The sequence below is a fragment of the Peromyscus maniculatus genome, chromosome X (genome assembly GCF_049852395.1).
Source record: "Peromyscus maniculatus bairdii isolate BWxNUB_F1_BW_parent chromosome X, HU_Pman_BW_mat_3.1, whole genome shotgun sequence".
NCBI classification, from domain to species: Eukaryota; Metazoa; Chordata; class Mammalia; order Rodentia; family Cricetidae; genus Peromyscus; species Peromyscus maniculatus.
This window is the reverse complement of record NC_134875.1, coordinates 48,650,968-48,669,268: the sequence shown is the minus strand read 5'-3', so window position 1 is coordinate 48,669,268 and position 18,301 is coordinate 48,650,968. Positions and strand designations below refer to the sequence as shown.

At 37.7% G+C, this 18,301-nt stretch overlaps 1 protein-coding gene across 1 annotated transcript in view; it reads right to left on the bottom strand.

Moving 5' to 3' along the window:
- The window catches only part of Ammecr1 (AMMECR nuclear protein 1), a 111,856-nt gene that overhangs the window by 10,462 nt on the left and 83,093 nt on the right, over positions 1 to 18,301 (bottom strand). The window contains exon 3 of the mRNA XM_006970292.4: positions 10,687 to 10,801. Coding sequence (XP_006970354.1) covers positions 10,687 to 10,801 — 115 coding nt within the window. The remainder of the gene's footprint in view (positions 1 to 10,686; positions 10,802 to 18,301) is intronic.

The following is an 18,301-nucleotide window of genomic DNA, read 5'->3' as shown; positions in this document are numbered from 1 at the left end:
TAAAAAGGCCCAGGCATCAAATTTGATTTAAAAAAAGAAAGCCATTTACTTTTCTGGGTTCCTATGATTTGAACAACTGAAAGTTCCTATAAATATGGTCATTTTAAAGTAAATGCTTTGTGAGAAGCTTTCACTGTTCAGAAAGCTATTCCACAAAGCTAGAAGCCCAAACTAGGGTGACTCGTTTTTCAACAAGCAGAACAAGGAGAATGGGAATAATGTTCTCTTTGGTACTTGCTAAGCAGTAGTTTTTTTTTAATGTACTTGGACCACGGGTGCCAACAAATAGTTCCATTGAAGAAGTAATACAGGAGAGTGGAAGCAACCAATTCTGATCAGCCTATGGAAATCGCTGGCTTTGCAACCCGAGTCTTCTCCACCAAAGTGAATGATGCCATGGTTTGAATATGAAAAGTTCCCCCATAAGCTCCTGGGCCATGAAGACGCGTGTCCAGCTTGTGACCTTGCTGGAAGAAGTAATTCAGGTGGTGGGGGCAAGTAAGGCTTTATAGTTGGACCTACTTCTTGTTCTCTCTGCCTGTTTCTCAACTGTTGATGGATGCTTTGGGAGGTGCTCGCCTCATCTCCTACCACCCTGCCTTCGGTACTACAATGGACTGTATTCCCCATGGAACTGGAAGCCAGAATAAATGCTTTCTCCCTTAAATGGTTTTTGCTGGGCTGTTTCATAACAGCTATGGTTGACGTTATCAATGAAATATGGGATCAGTTACATAGAGAACTGGGGTTCCATGAAGTAAGAGTGCTCTAAAACTATCTTAGTAACTGTCTTAGGATGGAAAAAGAGAAAGTATCTAGGAACAGAATGGCAATCAGGCAGTAATATATCCCTACCTAACTGTACCACCCCCCCAAAAAAAAAATTTAAAAAGGCATGTAGGCAAAACCTTGAGACTTACAAATCTAGCTTCACGGGACTCTGCAGGTCAGTTTCAAAATGATTAGAATGTCTGAGAAAAAATGCTTTCAAGGTCCATCAGCTACTATAATATTGTTTTAGTCAAGACTGTACTTTTGCTAAGTAGAGCTATAAATCAACTAGAATTGTAGTATATGAAATGTAGGACTTATAGCTAAGAGAATATGGAGTTAAAGGAAGCTATATCTGTATGTTGAGTGAACATTCAGACCAGTTCAACAGATTTCTATTTCATGCTAAAAAGAAAGCCATATTTATTCAGAGCCATTCCATAGCAAGTCATTTTTACTAGTGATATTATACAATCTTTCATTTTTAAACATTGTTCAGAATAATTACATATCAAGATTAATGTTGGTTATCTTGATTATTCCCTAGCTGATTATCCAGTTTGGGGTTTATGTATCCCCAAGTGTACCAGGCCTCAGCCCCATCATCTTTTCTCTCTTGTCCATTTCTCTATTTGTTCATTCTATCAGTGAGCATGTGTGGGCAGGGAGAAGAAATACATGCAAATTAATCAATGTTGTTTCATAGTAAAAGGTTTGGTAGAAGAGATTATAACTAATGGCTGAAATGAAGCCCCGAGACTGTCTGCAGATTTCATTTATCCTCATTATCTGGCCCCTTGTTAGAAACGTGGTTTCACTTAAAATTATTATTCTCTAATGCAGTGACCCTCAACATAAGAGTATTAAAAAAAGTGCCCTCTCCCACTCCATTATAATACATGGTCCATATTATGTTCTCTACAGCTGCACAGTCAAAGCTTAATAAAGCCCCATCTATCTGTAAGGCAAGTATTAGTCCTATAATACACAGGCAGCACTACAAAAGGGTCCTGCTTTTACTAATCGGTGAGCCTAATCGGAGAGCAGACAATCTGAATAGGTTCAAACACGAAAAAGAAGAAAAAAGGCATCTGGCTAAGAGTATAATTGCCTATAAAATGTGCTCTGGTGTTGAGTGGGCTCCATGAAACCTTTGACCACTGGGGTCTACAATTGCGTTCAAAGTCCTGACCTTTGAAGCTGACTCTGCACCTGATAATATTTTGGCCAAGAATATTAATCAGTTTCCTCGGGTATTATCTTATCTCAGACAGTAGTGGTGGGGCCAGTTCCATTAACGCCCACTTTGGGACCTCATGGTTTTCCAACAGTATGGCCATGGCTCACCATGAAGTAAGTTCATCTTGAATAACATGAAGAAACATATAGCAGGAGGTCAGAGAATTAAAAGTTGTTTGGCATGCCTTTTTGGATAAAATCTTTTGGCAAAATATGCTTTGTAATTAACAACACAGTCAGTTACTGGCCATTCACAAAAGACTGACCTGCCAGGCTTAATATACCAGCACTATTGAAGTAAATGAAAGGACTCAGTTCTTAATGAGAGGAACAGGGATGTCTGGCACACTCCCAACTCTTTCAAGGCTTGCATTGCTGATGACATACATATGCATCCAGAAAGCAGCCTAGGATATTGTGGCCAGAAACAAATGCTGCACAGAACAGTCCAGGGATCAGACCCAGACTCTCTTACTTCTGAGTAGAAAAACTTGATACTTCTTTTCCCTGAAAATACTATAAATCCACAGTGCTATACATTGCTCTCTCAAACTCATCACATCACAACCAATTTTCTTCCACTCTAGCTCAGCCTATCACAATAGTGACTTTTCCTAATGAGAGAAAATTCAACATTAAAAGATGACAGGACCTCAAATGCAGGCCTACTTACTCCAAGTTTGCAATCTGGAATAATTCTTAGGGTAGAATTATTTAATCGTAGAAGCTGATACTGATCTGTATGGATCCTACTCAGTGCTTACCCCCAAACTCAGTAGTACCAAAAAAAATTAGACTGTATATTCTCTAGATCCTCCATTCAAATTCTCAGTCTTGTGGCTGGCTGCATGTCTTTGCCCACCAGTTTGAGCAGAAATTCGGGAGTTCTGAAGGTATCTTTCATGTTAACATGACCCCTTTATAATCTGGCTAAATTACAAATTTTTAAAGTCTTGCTGAAATTTGGATTTTTGTCTTTGCTTTGTCCCTTAGTAGCTTTTGATTTGTGAATTGTAGCACCTGTGACCATGAATATTTTGTCAATAAGAAAAAGCACGCATGCAACTTCTCTTTAGAAGACTATAATGGAGGAAAGGTGGTGTATTAGCCCATAATCCCTAGTATGACTAACAGGCAACTTAGTGACTTAAAAATATTTTTCTCCTGAAGTGGACCAATAAGAAGTACATCTTAGGCTGCTTTTATCTATTATCCACCCAGTTCTTAAAACACACTCAATACCTCTTGAGAAGTTTTGTAGAAAAAAAACAGGAATATAAATCAAAAGTGATAACTGATTATAAATTAATCACCTAGACATTAGTAATTTTTTAACATAGTTGAATATAAAAACTTGGCTTCATCATCTACTTCAGCTAATGGATTATTTTTTCTTGTTATGTAACAACAACTGCAAGTATCCCCTTGAATAAAATACATATATATTGCTATAGTCTAAAATCCCTGTAAATTAGTCACCTTAGCTTAGCAATAAATTAGTGCAGTTAGACCAGTTTTTAGCTGTTGTAGTAATTTTGATTCATGTAGGAGACTTAGACATCTTGTCTATAAAGAACACAGCCTGCCAATTTAGTCACAAAGGCCCATGAACAAAAATCACATATAGCATTTATTTTACCTAATAGCTTGACACTCTAAAGTGCCTGAACTATCTAACAATAACCCCTATGACCTTTTAAAGAATCAGTTAAGATTTTAAATAAAGCAGTATTAATGAAGTGGTGCATTAAAAAGCTATGAAGATGAACATATATATATATCATTTCAATGAAAGAAAATGCTCTTTACTCAAAGGTTTACAGTGAACAAGTTATAGCTCAGAGTGTAATTATGGGGAAAAACCACTTCTTTATTATGACTAATTATAATAAGCATTCAGAAAATTGAATACATGGAAGCTCCCCATGTAAAGTTCAGGCAACATACCTCTAAATAAAAGGCCCACTTTTCATTAAATCTTATTCCTACCATTTTTAAAAAGGAAATGACAAAGGAGATGAAATTAAAAATGAGGAAACTGAAGTTATTTATATTTTTCAAAACCTAGAGCTATGAATTAATTTACTCTTCAAAGACTGGGGTACAGAGGGTATCTCTGGTCAAACCTGTTCTGTAGGAAATCTTTGCTTGGTAAGAAATTAAGAAAAATCATGTCCAAGTCCTAACTGTACATTGAATATGTAACTCAATATGGGTTAGCTCAGTTTATGGAAGAGGTCTAAACAGTTACATGGGGGTTGAATTTATGAAAATAAATTAATCTTGAAATCACGCGGAAGACAATAAAGATGCTACACTGAATCCTTCTGCAAAGCAAAGCACCACTTGTAAAAGGAATAATGTCTCCCCAGTGTGACTGTTCCCCTTACATTTAAATGTAAAATGCTGACTTAAAGGAAGAAATGACACAGTAATCAAACAGAGGCATTAATGGCTTCGAATATTTTGTTACCCAAGAGAATTCTTTGTGAAAATCAAATGTAGAATGCATAATTTTAAAAAATGGACTCTTTGACAACTTTTGGCCAACATTTACATTGACAATGGCCATTTCAAAAGTTAGGGAACTCTTTTTATGATTTCTAAATAGCTGATTCATTCTCTGGATGTAAAATGAACCAGAAGCCATTTTTTTTTAAGGGAGTCTGCCACAGAAACACACTCTGTCAAAGAGACCTTAGTCCAACCTTTTCAACTTCCTAGTATAGAAACTGAGGTCCAGAAAGGTCACAGAACTGGGGTAGGGACAGCTAGGAACAGAACCCAAGTCTCCTTGTTCTCAGAATTCATCACTTGAAAAAAAAATTAAATGCTGGGGATACATGCAAACTGCCGACGAAAGAACTGTTACTGCGCCTCTAGGCAAGCCGAAGGAAGACAGTATGGATTCTAGGGAAGGAAACAGAAACTTCCTCCACCAAACAATACAGACAGGAAGGCAGGAGACCCAAGGATGGACTCTGTTGCCCATTCCCGAAGGGTCCAAATGAGTAATGCAAATATTTATGGACTAAATCCCCTTCTAAGAAGTTGCTTTAACTGCTTGCCTCCTCCTTAGGCTTCCTGTTCTGCACGAGGCCTTGCTGATACCCAGCAAATCCTCTGGAGATGGCCAGTAAGTGCAAAGCATCCCAGTGTTCCATGGCACTGAGAACAATGCTCAAAGCAGAGTTTCGTACAAGGACTTGATTTCCATAATAGCATCTTCCACTCCATCTCAAGGTCCTTCTGAAAGTAACAATGAGGTGCAATTTCCAGAGCTAGGTGGACTGCTTTATTTTTGTTGTTGCTTGTCTTGTGTTCATAAAGGCAGAAATTTTAACGCAGAAGAAAAACAGAACATAATGTGCATCATAGTTGCAGAAAAATAATCAAAGGGAAAACAGACTGTATACATGCGACTAGAAGTCATTTCACTTGGTGACTTTGTGAGTCATGCTAGCCATCTGTGTATGAATGGGGACTCTGTTTTCAGCTGTACATTAAGAGAATCTAAAAAAAAATTGGAAACCTTTATGGGGGAAGGAGAGTGAAAAAGAGAATATTAGCTTCTAAAATATAGGGGGGGGATAATGACAGTAGCCAATTTGTTCCTCTCATCTGTTTATTCTCATGAAGGATGTTATAAAAGCACCCTATTATTAACTGCAACCAGACACATCAGAAATGGAACTGGGATCGCTCGAGAGGTGTGCATTAGAGGTTCTTTTGAAAATGAAGTACAGCTCTCTCTGAGTGGCAGGAGTCCTCAAGGCTCACATACAATGACAGATGCTTTGTTATATTAGGGACAGAGTGAGACGAGACATGAGGTCCAGCTTTAATAGTCCAGGGAAAGATTTTTGAATCACACAATAATCATGCTGGCCAGCCCCATTAAGCATGGGATGATTCCATGTAAGTGTGATGTACTAAAAATGAGCCCCCCCCCCAAAAAAAAAAACCACAAAGCTGTCTTCAAAGCCAGATAAGGAAGAAAAAGTCCCAAAGTTTGTGCAAGCATCATTAATCTCTCTAAATATGATTTGAGCTCCCACTTTAGGATACGTTAGAAAACATTTGTTCTTCATGCCTTTAAATGCTCTTCCCTCTAAAGCTCAGAAGTAAAAATGCCTGATTATAATTTAGAAAATATTTTGACTTCTGTCAGTGATGTGCTTCTACATTACATCCCAACAAAATCACAGTTAGGATGTATGCCACACAACTTCTACAAACACAAAGCCTATTCATTTAGAATAGCCTGAAAATGAGCGGCTGAGGTGACTATCCCGAGAACCAACCTGTCAAACTCTGCCCGTTGTCATTTGTCTTACAACCTTTCATACTGTTTGAAAGGGCAACACGACTCCTGAACAGCGGAACTATACTAGTTTCAGGCTATGTGTCATTTTGGAAGGTTCCGACATGCTACGTGCGGTTCTCTTTCTTTCTAAAGTGCCGTGTCTGTCAATCATCCTGTCATTTAGAATTAGCATAATGCTGTCAATGGAAGAACACAGAGCAGTGGTAGTGATAAGTTTTTATGTTCAAACACAAGAGAGACTGTGTTAAAATTCTCCCTGGGGGAGTAATTTTTCTCATTTAACAATCATTTTAGCCTTGCAGGTGGATATGACAACACATCAGTTAATGAATATTTTCCCCAAATTACTCACTTTTCATACCTTTAAAAGGTCCCTTTAATAAGGGATTCTACTGAAGTACTACACTTCATCAGCGGCCCTATTCCAACTTCTGCTTATTTCAAATGTACTATCTTACTTTTTTAATTTTAAATTCTCTACTAAAATTCTTTAATAATTTTGTTTTCCCCTATGGCATAAGCACATGCATGACTCTGCATCTCATGTTAAAATTAAACACAGCAAATAGGGTATTTTATTCTGGGGAAAGAGTTCTAATTACTCAACAGTGTGAAATTTCTCCAAGAGAAGGCTATAGCTTTCATAATATAGTTTGACGTCTCCAAATGAAAGATCAAAAATACATAATTAACTAATATGCAAGGATAAGCCATAAGGCCATCTTCATAGTTTTCTTTTACATAATAATCACATATATTACTAAGCATATAAATGTACTGCTACACAAAGAATGTAAAGACACCCAAGTCTAGTGACAAGAGAAATTTATATATTTGGTACAGATGTAATGTTTTCCAAACATTTTCAGTCTATAGCTGGCTAGATCTGTGCTTATAGAGCCCACAGATGCTGCTAAGGCCTTGACTGTACAGAAAAAATGAAATGGTGAGATTATGAGGATCTTATTTTTCTTTATATTCTAAATTTTTTTAGCGTTTTCTTCAGGAAATCAAAATTACTAAAGATACTGTGTGTGTTTGTGTGTGTGTGTGTGTGTGTGTGTGTGCGTATTAGTAAAATTTATTTTGCTATTTTCGTTTTGATAAAATACAAATAAAATTTACCATTATAATAGCTTTTGTTTTTATCTTTTCCTAATTTGAAAAGCATATAATTCAGTGACATTAAATGTATTTCTCCTCTCAGATAACCACCACTAATTCCAGAACCTCCCCACTGCAAATGGAAACGCTGGACCCACTAGGCAGTTACTTCCCATTCACCCTTCTTCACGTCCTGACAACTATTCATCCAGTAATCTTCCTATAGGGCTGCCTATTCTGGACATTTCATACAAATAGAATCATACAATGTGTGGCCTTTTGTGTCTGGTTTCTTTCATTTAGCATGATGTTTCTTAGGTTAGTCCATGCTATATCATGGATTATGGCTGATATGGATATACTATTGATAACCAACAGTTGGGTTTTCACTTTGTGGTTATTGTGAAAAGTACTGCTATGAGCATTCTTATTTAAGTTTTTGTTTCAATATCTTTCTTAAATTAATTTGGGCATATATCTAGAAATGGAACTGTATCAGCCTATAATTAAAAATATTTTTACTTCCACTTTGACACCCTGTTTAAAGCAGCAATGGTTTTCATAATTAGCAAAGGCAACCTTTAGACTATCCTTCCCAAAAGAACAGCATTCTATTTTTAACCACACTAGTACACTTAAAACCAACTCACATTTCTTAGTTCAAAAAGTAACTGTTACTCTTTGAGAATATATTTCTTGCAAGGTTCCAGTGTCTTACTTGAAACAGCGATGAAATAACAGAAAGAGACAGTCTTTCCCTCCTAGCACAGCCATTCTAGCAGTGGATAATTCCCTTTCAAAGGCTGATATACTAAAAGTACAAACCCCTGTGTGTTGTTTGAATTTGACAAGAGAATGTTACATAAGACGGGGATTCACGCTCCCAAACAGCAAGTCGAAGGAATATAGAACCCTGTAGAAATTCAAGCTGGCAGACAGTGACCACAAAAGACAAATAGCACTTGACAGAATACATAGTGCTACTATTTCAAGTGCTGTACTTCCCATCCACCTAGCAGAACATCAAAGCCACACAGCAAGGTGAAGTTTTGCTGTTGAGAGCTCTTGATGTGAACTAAAGGGGATGTTATTAACTCTGCCTATTTATACCTATTCATCAGTTGCCGGGGTCTCAAATTTTTCTTTCCCATGAAACATACATACGTTTACCCACTATGTATACATGAACAAAATGTATTCATGTGTTTATACATGCTCAAACCATATTTTCAACTCAGTGGCTGCAAGCAAGGATAAAAGGGCTTCTGTAGCTTGGTCATCCAAGAGAAAAGCAAACAACAGTCCCCCAACAGGAAAAATAACCATCTAGATTATATGTTCATCAGTGGGGACATGAATTGGAGCCATTAAATAAAAACTACTGGGAGATAGTTCCATAATATTGGTAAACTTCTCTTCAAAAAAAAAAAATCCAAATAGGCCTGGTGTGATGGAGCACACATGAAATCTTGCTACTCAGGAAGCAGACAGTAAGAGATCTTGAGTTCAAGGGCAGCCTGGGCAACATGGTTGCAAACAAACATAAAGGTTGACAGAGAGAAAGAAGAGAAGGAGGGAAGGAGGCAGGGAGGGGACATCAAATAGGAATGTCAAACTTCAAAAATAAAGAAGGAAATTTTAGTTCTATAAAATGGTTGATACTCTTCAATTTTTTCTAATATGTTACTAGATTTTTTCATTTCTTCTTTTATAAAGGTTATACAATGCTTTCATATTCTGATAATGGCACGAAAAGCCTGTAACAAAACCCAGAAGGGACACTTTCTTCCTCTTTTATGCAAAATGTTATAAAATAGCTCTGGTGTCTCCAAAATAATTCATATCCAAGATCTTCTGAGATGATTCTCCAGAATATTATTCTGTACACCTGTTCTGTGGAGTAAATCATCTGTAGTCTCCCAAGGAATCATAGAAAAAGCAAAAATAAAATTCAAGTCCAGTTAACTATGAGTACAAGGATCTGGTTACAAGGCAGTCTCAGTACCACTAGGGATGATTCTTTGATTCTACCACAGTAGAAGGAAAAGCTCTTCTAAGGATTCAGTGGTTCTGTTTCTAAGTGGCGCATGAGAGGATGCTATTTATCAACAAACTGCCCTTGTTTTGTTCTTCTACCACTAGTTTCTTCATACCCTGCATATAAATTTCTCTCTGCATCCTGGTAGAGACCCGATCTTGTCATTTCTGTACATGTAGAACACTGCCTGGAACACAGCTGCTATTCAGGAATATAGGCATGACCTCCACTCAACTATTTCAACCGCCAAAGAAAATCACCATGAGAACCTCTGAATCCCACATAGTAAAGAAGAAAAATATAATTAATATAGGTTTCTCTCCTAATGACAAGGCACAGACATACTCTAGGTAGAACAGTATTCTCAGAGTAATTTCAAGTGTGTGTATGTAGCCAAGAATGAACTCACACTTTTTTTTTTTCCGAGACAGGGTTTCTCTGTGTAGCGTTAGCACCTATCCTGGAACTCACTCTGTAGCCCAGGTTGGCCTTGAACTCACAGAGATCCACCTGGCTCTGCCTCCCGAGTGCTGGGATTAAAGGCGTGCGCCACCACCGCCCGGCCGAACTCACACTATTGAATTCTAGCTCATGTCACAAACTGCTTTCCCCCAAGTGGTATATTTTGCTAACTCTTGCTGCTTCTTCCTGATATGTGTATTCTGACTGCCTAATCATTCTGTGGTGGTTACAGCATACCACCCTGGAATGGAAATATGGGGAGAAATAGATTCCAGCTAGTCTTTCTCACTACTTATTAACAGCCTTATTGGATACTTAAGTGATGTACTTTTGTTCAAAAGTAACACCACATTCAACTGGAGATTTTAACACCACAGGGTATTTGGCCATTAAAAAAATCCTCCAGCCGGGCGGTGGTGGTGGTGGTGGTGGTGGTGGTGGTGGTGGTGGTGGTGCACACCTTTAATCCCAGCACTCGGGAGGCAGAGGCAGGTGGATTTCTGTGAGTTTCAGGCCAGCCTGGCCTACACAGTGAGTCCCAGGACAGGTGCAAAGCTACACAGAGAAACCGTCTCAAAAAAATGAAAAACAAACAAACAAAAACCAAAAAACCTTCACTCACATCTCATTGTTCAATGGGGAGCTTTACTTCAGTGTTAGAATGGACAGGAAGCCTTACATTCTGGGCCCAGCTGGTAGCATCTACTCAGGAGTTACCGCCATGTAAAGTATCTTATACTCTTACCTCCCAGTCCAAATAGTCACAGACATCCTCAAAGTTAGTGAGCAGAGACACCGAACAGAAAAGCCGTGGCAGCTCATCCCTTGTCATTGGTGGAAAACGGCTGTCTTTAAGGGCACTGTGGAAGACAGAGCAGAGATTAAAGCCATCCATTGATATGAAGGCTCCTAAGCTCAACTACTGACCATCATTTGAAATAGGCAAATAATTAAGAATTGGAAATGTATCAAAGGTGCAAGTGACTGTCCCGGGCATTTTCAGAAACCCAGAGATTTTAGAAGTCACTATTTTTCATTGAGTAGATTCTGTTTACTGGCTAATCCTGTGGCTACTTCAACTGTAAAGAATGAATGTTCAATTCACTCTCCTAAGCAATTTTCAATGTCTCTCCATGTTATTTGTAAAAGCAGAACATGCTTTATTTTACATTTGAGGAGAATAAAACCTAGAGGGGTACAAACATGCTGGAAGGCCTCTGAATCAATGATTGGAAGAGAAAATGTATATATGATCACACATAGCTCTTTTTCTATATAGAAAATCACATTGTAAAACTAAAAAAGTTAATACAAGCTACAACAGTTACCACAGAACATTAAATAACTCAAAAAGATGAATTTTTTTCATTAAGGAAATAAAATCAAAGAAAATGAAAATAATCACTCAAATCATAGACTAAAAACACAAGGATTTCATGTACCCATTAAAGGACAACTGAAGACAGGACTCAAAAACCGTGGAACTGCAAGAATAGGGCTCATCTGTACAACAGAGGTCTGATTAGGAGATTGCGAGGTCATTAATCCCATCAGTGAAGTTCTGAGTTTCTGCATACATCAACTCTGATTAGACCCTTTAATCACACTCCACTGTGCCAAACTCTAGAGACCCTTGTAAAGGATAAAAATGGTCTTCTTCCAAGAGTAGAAGAGATAAATCAATGGTGCCCCTCCCACACACCACCTTACTTTCTCTCTGACACACACACACACACACACACACACACACACACACACACACACACACACACACACACATACCATGTTCCTTGTACTTTGTAAAGAAATCGTTTCCTGGTCAAGCAGAACACACCTCTGATTATCTAACACATAAATGCAACTGTTGACACAGCATCCATAATCAAACAGCCTAGGTAGCAGCCAGGCATGGAAAACGTTTTCACTGTTTCCTTCTCACAGATTACAAACTCAGAAACATAACAAAGTCCCACAGCCTTTGGAAATAATTGAATTCCCCTCTAAGTGACTCATTCCCAAATCCACTATTCTTCCACTTTTGTATTTTTGAAACAGGCTCTTGTATGTACTTTTTTTTTTTTACTTTTCCCTCCCTTCTTGACATTCTAAAACTCACTGCATTTATATTTTCAGTGATTCTGGTGCTACTGCCATCCCACTATACAAAAGAAAATGCTCTTAGGAAGATGCAGATGTAAAAATTTATAAAGAACAAATGTTCGTGTCATTCAAGAGGCCTCGATCAACCAAGAAAACCAGGAAATTGCAAACTCATACTCAGAAGGCAGCATTTCACTCTTTTACAATTTAACGACATAAATTTCCTATGGTTTGGCTTTATTTTCCTCCTGACAAATAAACTTCTTAAAAACATTCTCAAGCTCTCATCCAAAGGCAAGCTGAAGACACACTTCTATTTAACCACCTCTTTTGCACACAAATACTGGAACCAAGTGCTAACACGTTGTGTAGAAGTGTCCCTGGCATGATTAAAAGGCCAATCCCATGTTTTAGTTTTCCTGTTAAAAAGAACCAAAAGAAAGAAAAAGCCCTTTATACATCAGAATCATGTAAAATACAAATTTTGTAGTTAGGGAGTGGGTTTTACTGTGGTAAAATATGCATAAAACTTAACATTTTAATCATTTTTAAATAGCTCTATTTTGGGAGAATAAGTATATTCGCAGCCATTACCACCCTCTATCCCCAGAAATTTAGAGGTTCCCCAAGTGAAACACCAATTAAGCACTAACCTCCCGTTCCTCTCTTGCCCCTAGTTCCTGGCATAAAATATAAATTAAGTAGACTTTGATTTCAAATAGTTGTGCTAGAATATACTTACTATTGTTTTTATTACAGTAGTCACATAGCACTAAATTCACCCATTTAAAGTACACAATTTGATGAGTTTTAATATAGTCAGAGTTGTACAGTTATCAGTCTTACTCAATATTAGAGTATTCCATAACTTCATAAAGAAATTCTGTATTTGTCAGCAATGAATCCAAGTTTTCCCTAGTCCCAGTTTCCTGGTAATTGTAAATCTACTTTTTGCCTTCATGGATTTGCCTATTCTGGCCATTTTATGCATGTAGATTTAGACTTACAAAAAACTAAAAACTATATTTGAAAATAAAAATATTGCCTTTTGTGTTTGGTTTCTCTCACTGAGCATAATGTTTCTGGGATTTCATCTGTGCAGCAGCACTTTATCCCTTCTATTATCTAATAATGGTTCATCATATAAATAAACCGTATTTTGTTCTTATTCACGGATGGATGGATATTTAGACTGTTTCCTCTTTGCTATGCACTATGAATTAGGCTGCTGTGAATATCTACATAATTTTTAGTAAGGGCCTAATTTTTCATTTCTTTTGGGTACCTACCTGCAAGGAGAATGACTGGTCATTAAGGTCATTCTGCTGAGCTGGAGCGATGGCTCCGCAGTTACGAGCACTGGGTGCTCGTCCTAGAGAACAAGTGTTTGAGTGCCAGCACCTATCTGACAGCTCCCAACCACATGGAACTCTGGTTCCAGGGATCCGACGCCCTCTTCTGAACTCTAAAGGACACAAGGCACACATGTGCTGCGTGGACATACATGCAAGGAAAACACTTACACACATCAAATAAGCAAATCTTTAAAATAAAAAAAAAGTTTTTCTGTCTTTAACTCTGTGCGGAACTGGATTTCTCCCCAAAACAGGCTGAATAATTGTACATTCTCACCTACAATATATTAAGGCGCCCATGTGTTTACATCCTCAACAACGCTTGTTGTCATCTGTTGTGTGTTTTTGTTATTTTGTATAATTCGGGGCCTGCTTTAAGGAAAATACATTTTTTGCATTCAGCTCTATCTTTTTACCAAGAAACAATGCATGTGATGCAGTTATCATATAGTTAATGTCTCAATACTTTGTGGTAAGTTACGTTGTGTGCCGTATTTCCTAAACTGACCAATGACGGTATAATTCAAGCCCATTAAAACTCAATCTATTTCAAATGGATGAATATTTCAAGTACCTAAAATGGAACAAGTTTTTCTCATGCTGTGGAGCCTTGCTGTTCAGTCACTCTAGAACTTAAGGGAAAAAAAAAGTATTTAGAACAATGAGTGAGTCATGATGGAAATCGTCTGATTGTATCAAAGAATTCAAACACAAATTTTGGTATTCGCATTTTTCTTCCATCTCCAAGTAACTTTTTGTTAAACTTGTAAGCCGAGAAACATCAATGGATCTCAATGCAAATTCCTAGAGAAATACACTGGCAATGAAAGCCTAGCAAGGATTTAAGGGATCCTAAAGAGATAAAAATTCAGCTGGAGACTCACCTCCAAGCTGCCAGGCCAGTGTGGATAACTGATACACAAGAGAATTCAGCTGATCTCAACCAAGCTCTTTTTAGAACACACCATACACACTGTTAAACCTAGGGCTTTGGAGAGGATGCTGCATTTTGAAGTTGGGCAATGACTTATATGAGGTGACCTAGCTAAGCCAAAAATGGAGGTATGTCTATAACCCAGATTTTTAGGCTCAAGTCCAAAAATTAGTATTCACACATTAGTCTTCACCTTTGAATAGATTATACTTTTAAATTTGAAAATGAAATACTTGTCTTACTTGGCATTTTGATCTCAAACCTGTAGTGTCTCTGCCTAAAAGAAGATATGTAATCATTCAGTAGCATTCATTTGTAGTCAAATGGAAAGGATTCCTAGACTTCTTGGCTATTGGAAATCTGCAAGAATAAATTAGTAATATTGTCCACTAAAAATATTTTCTACCCAACAAGTATCTGCCAATTGAAATTCTAGGGAGTTTAAGAAGCTGACAGGGGGATCTTGTAGTAAACCGATCATGAAGTTTCTCTTTGAAATGATAGGAAGCCATTTTCAAATGTTTAAATAGTACTAGGGAAAATAACCAAAACGTTTATGCACAAAATCAGCTGGCTGCTCCATCAACCATATGATGGACAGGAAAGGTTTAAACATAATTTAGTTCACATACCAAATTCAAATGTATTCAGTTCAATCTGGCACCTTCCCAAGTAGACATTTCACCTAATTGAGAAACAGCATTAACATCTGTCAAAGTTAATATCTAATGTTAAATGGCACTCCAGTGAATCTATTAAGAAAATAAGACTTCAGCTATCGAGGAATCAAGATTGTGAGAGTAGCTGCTGAAAAGAAATAAAACAGAGCTGGAAAGAGTCACAGCATTAGCTACTACAGGGCTCATCCTAAACAATATTATTACCTGCAACAGAAATGGCGGAAGTGTACCTGTCGCGCTTCCTGAAACAGAGCCCATTAATCAGTTAAGTAGTGGGAAGTCACCAAAGCAATAGACAGGGCTTCCTATTACAGAGAATCACTCTGCAGAACAAATAATTAAATCCACAATTAAGCACTGCTATTGGAATAGATAAAGAGAAATGAATGAAGTGTGCATGATTTTTTTTTTTAATCTTGCTGAAAAGTTTAGACCATTAGGAAATTGCTTATTCTGCCATTCCTAGGCATCAGGACCCCAGGACCAGAATGCTCATGTGGTACATTTGCACCACACAAACTTAGAAAACTAGAATCTTAAACCCACATCTGAAAATTTATACACTGATTATCTTTCTTATTGAGTAGTGTATTTTAGCTTTTACAAATTCGAGAAACAATGGGACACAATCCAAAATTCAAACATGTAACTCTTGTTCAATCTTCAGCATACTGCTGGCAGGGGACAAGAAAGAGACCCTGGTTTGGGTAAGGGCTGTGCAGGGCAAGGAAATTTCCAACTCTGTCATAGGTACACTGTTGCCTGACTGCAAAGTGTTATTTCTTTAACAGTTATACGGGCAACTTACTTGCTGCTAAAGAAACATTTCTGTTGGTAAATTTTGATGTCCATTTTAGTGTGGTATAATAATGGGCAATTCATGAGGAATAGAGAAAAGAACAGGGCTGGGACAAAAGGAAGAGGGCTGAAAGAAAGGAAAGAAAAGAAAAAGAAGTGAGGAAGGGTAAATGGGAGGCAAAAAAGGGATACAAGGAAGATACCTAGGAAAGTGTCCAGTAGAGATACACATCAAAGGAAAAAGAGAGAAAACACAGAAGGGAGAATTATATGGGTGACGGAGATAAAGGGCAGTAGCTTCTGTAGGATTTGCTACACATTTGGCCCCTATGAAATTCATTTAGCCTTCAAGAGTGCTATCGCCCATTGGCCTTCTATTGGAGTTGTTGGATTCTTAAAATGCCTACACATAAACCAGGCAGTGGTGGCGCACACCTTTAATCCCAGCACTCTGGAGGCAGAGCCAGGCGGATCTCTGTGAGTCCGAGGCCAGCCTGGTCTACAGAGTGAGTTCCAGGAAAGGAGCAAAGTTACACAGAAAAACCCTGTCTCGAAAAACCAAAAAAGCCTGCATGCATTTATATTATAATCTCAAAAAGCAAAAGAAGAAATACCTGTTTTAAAAACCTGTGCTCTTTAGGCAAGAGTATCATCAGAATCTGCCTCTGTAGGCTTGCAAGCTTCTCCCTTGTAAATTAGATGAACTGATTGCAATTTTGATTTAATGGAGCAAGATGAAAACTGCCAAATACATGACACCTAAAGAAACAGATGGCTAAATGTGCATATGGCAAATATGTCTCATTTCCTCCCGTGCAATGTCCATGCCATGCTTTCTCTGTGGAGTTTCTCTACCTTGGTTTTGGAAATAGACAACTAAAAAAACATTTTTTTTTTCTGATGAAAGTCTTTAAAATATATTCTGCCAGAGTAAATGGTAATTTAATTTTCACTTTATGAGTCAGGTTCATTTTTAAGACTCAAAATGAGTTTGAGTCATCCATTACTACACACGATAAGAAAAGTACTCTCATCATATTGAAAAGGAAAGGCTGTGTGGGTTTGGAAAACAGACTATAATATGGCCATGAACAATTTCCATTTTGGCAAATTTAAAAACAAGATTATTTCTGATTTCAAGTGACTGAAATACAATAATAAACTGATACTGACTAAAATCTTCCAAGGAGCTCAACCTCATTTAAATTAGGGCACTATAAAACTGAATGAACTTTTTTTTGAGACAGGGTTTCACTATGTAGCTTTGGCTAGCCTGGAACTCGCTATGTAGACAAGTCTGACTCTGAAGTTCTTTCTATCTGCCTCTGCCTAGGATTAAAGGTGTGCTGGGATTAAAGGCATTCACCACCACACCCAGCTTGTTAAATTTCTTGAGACAAGGTCTCACTATGCAGCCCAGGCTGGCTACCAATTCACAATATTCCTACTTTAGCCTTCCAAATGCTGAGATTACATGCAAGTACCTTCACACTTGGCTCTGAATGAATTACTTCTTAAAATACTTAGAATTAAAACACTCTGTCTATATCCCTGAATGAATTACCTTTGCAGCCATGGAATGTATGTCTCAATGGTGGAGTCACTAAATACAGCACAGAAAATGCAAAATTGAAGTCACAGTTAACAAATAAGCACTATTTCACAACTGTATAGAATCCAATATATTAACATGGTCAAGAGCTTGGGGCCCTGGAATCAGAAATCCTTGCATGTGGATATTGGCTCCACTGCATACTAGCTATGTGATGTCTTAATCTGTGGAAGTTTCCTTTATAAAATGAAGATAATAATAGTACCTCTGTAGTCCTCATAAATGACAGATAGTAAGTGCTTATTAAGTATTTTGAAAATGAAGGAAAATGAAGCAAAGGCTTTTCAAAGGTACTTGTTAAAATCTTTCCCTAATGTGACTAAAGGGCCAAGCTTAGACCGGGTGCTCCCTTCCTTTCACCAGACCAGTCCCTGGCCTGATAGGGTTACTATGACAATAAAAGAATAAATAATATAAGTCCAGAAGTGACTTGCATATACTAGGTGCTTAATAAACAGAGCTTGCTGAAGAACTCTGGTAGTGGGTGTATTTGATAAGTTTATACCCAGGGACTGGTCTGGTGAAAGGAAGGGAGCACCCGGTCTAAGCTTGGCCCTTTCGTCACATTAGGGAAAGATTTTAACAAGTACCTTTAAAAAGCCTTTGTTCCATTTGTGAAATACTTACTGAGCACTTACTATCTGTCATTTATGAGAAGGACTACAGAGGCTGTAATAGTAATGGCTGACCATCCAAATGGGAACACCTAAAGTCCAAAATGCTCCAAAAGCAAAAACCTTTTTGAGCATCAACAAAATTCAAAATGTTTCAGATTTTAGAGCATTTCAGATTTCAGATTTAGATTAGGTATGGTAAATACCCCATCACTGGAAACCCACCCAAAATCAGAAGCACATCTGGTCCTAAGCACTTCAGATACA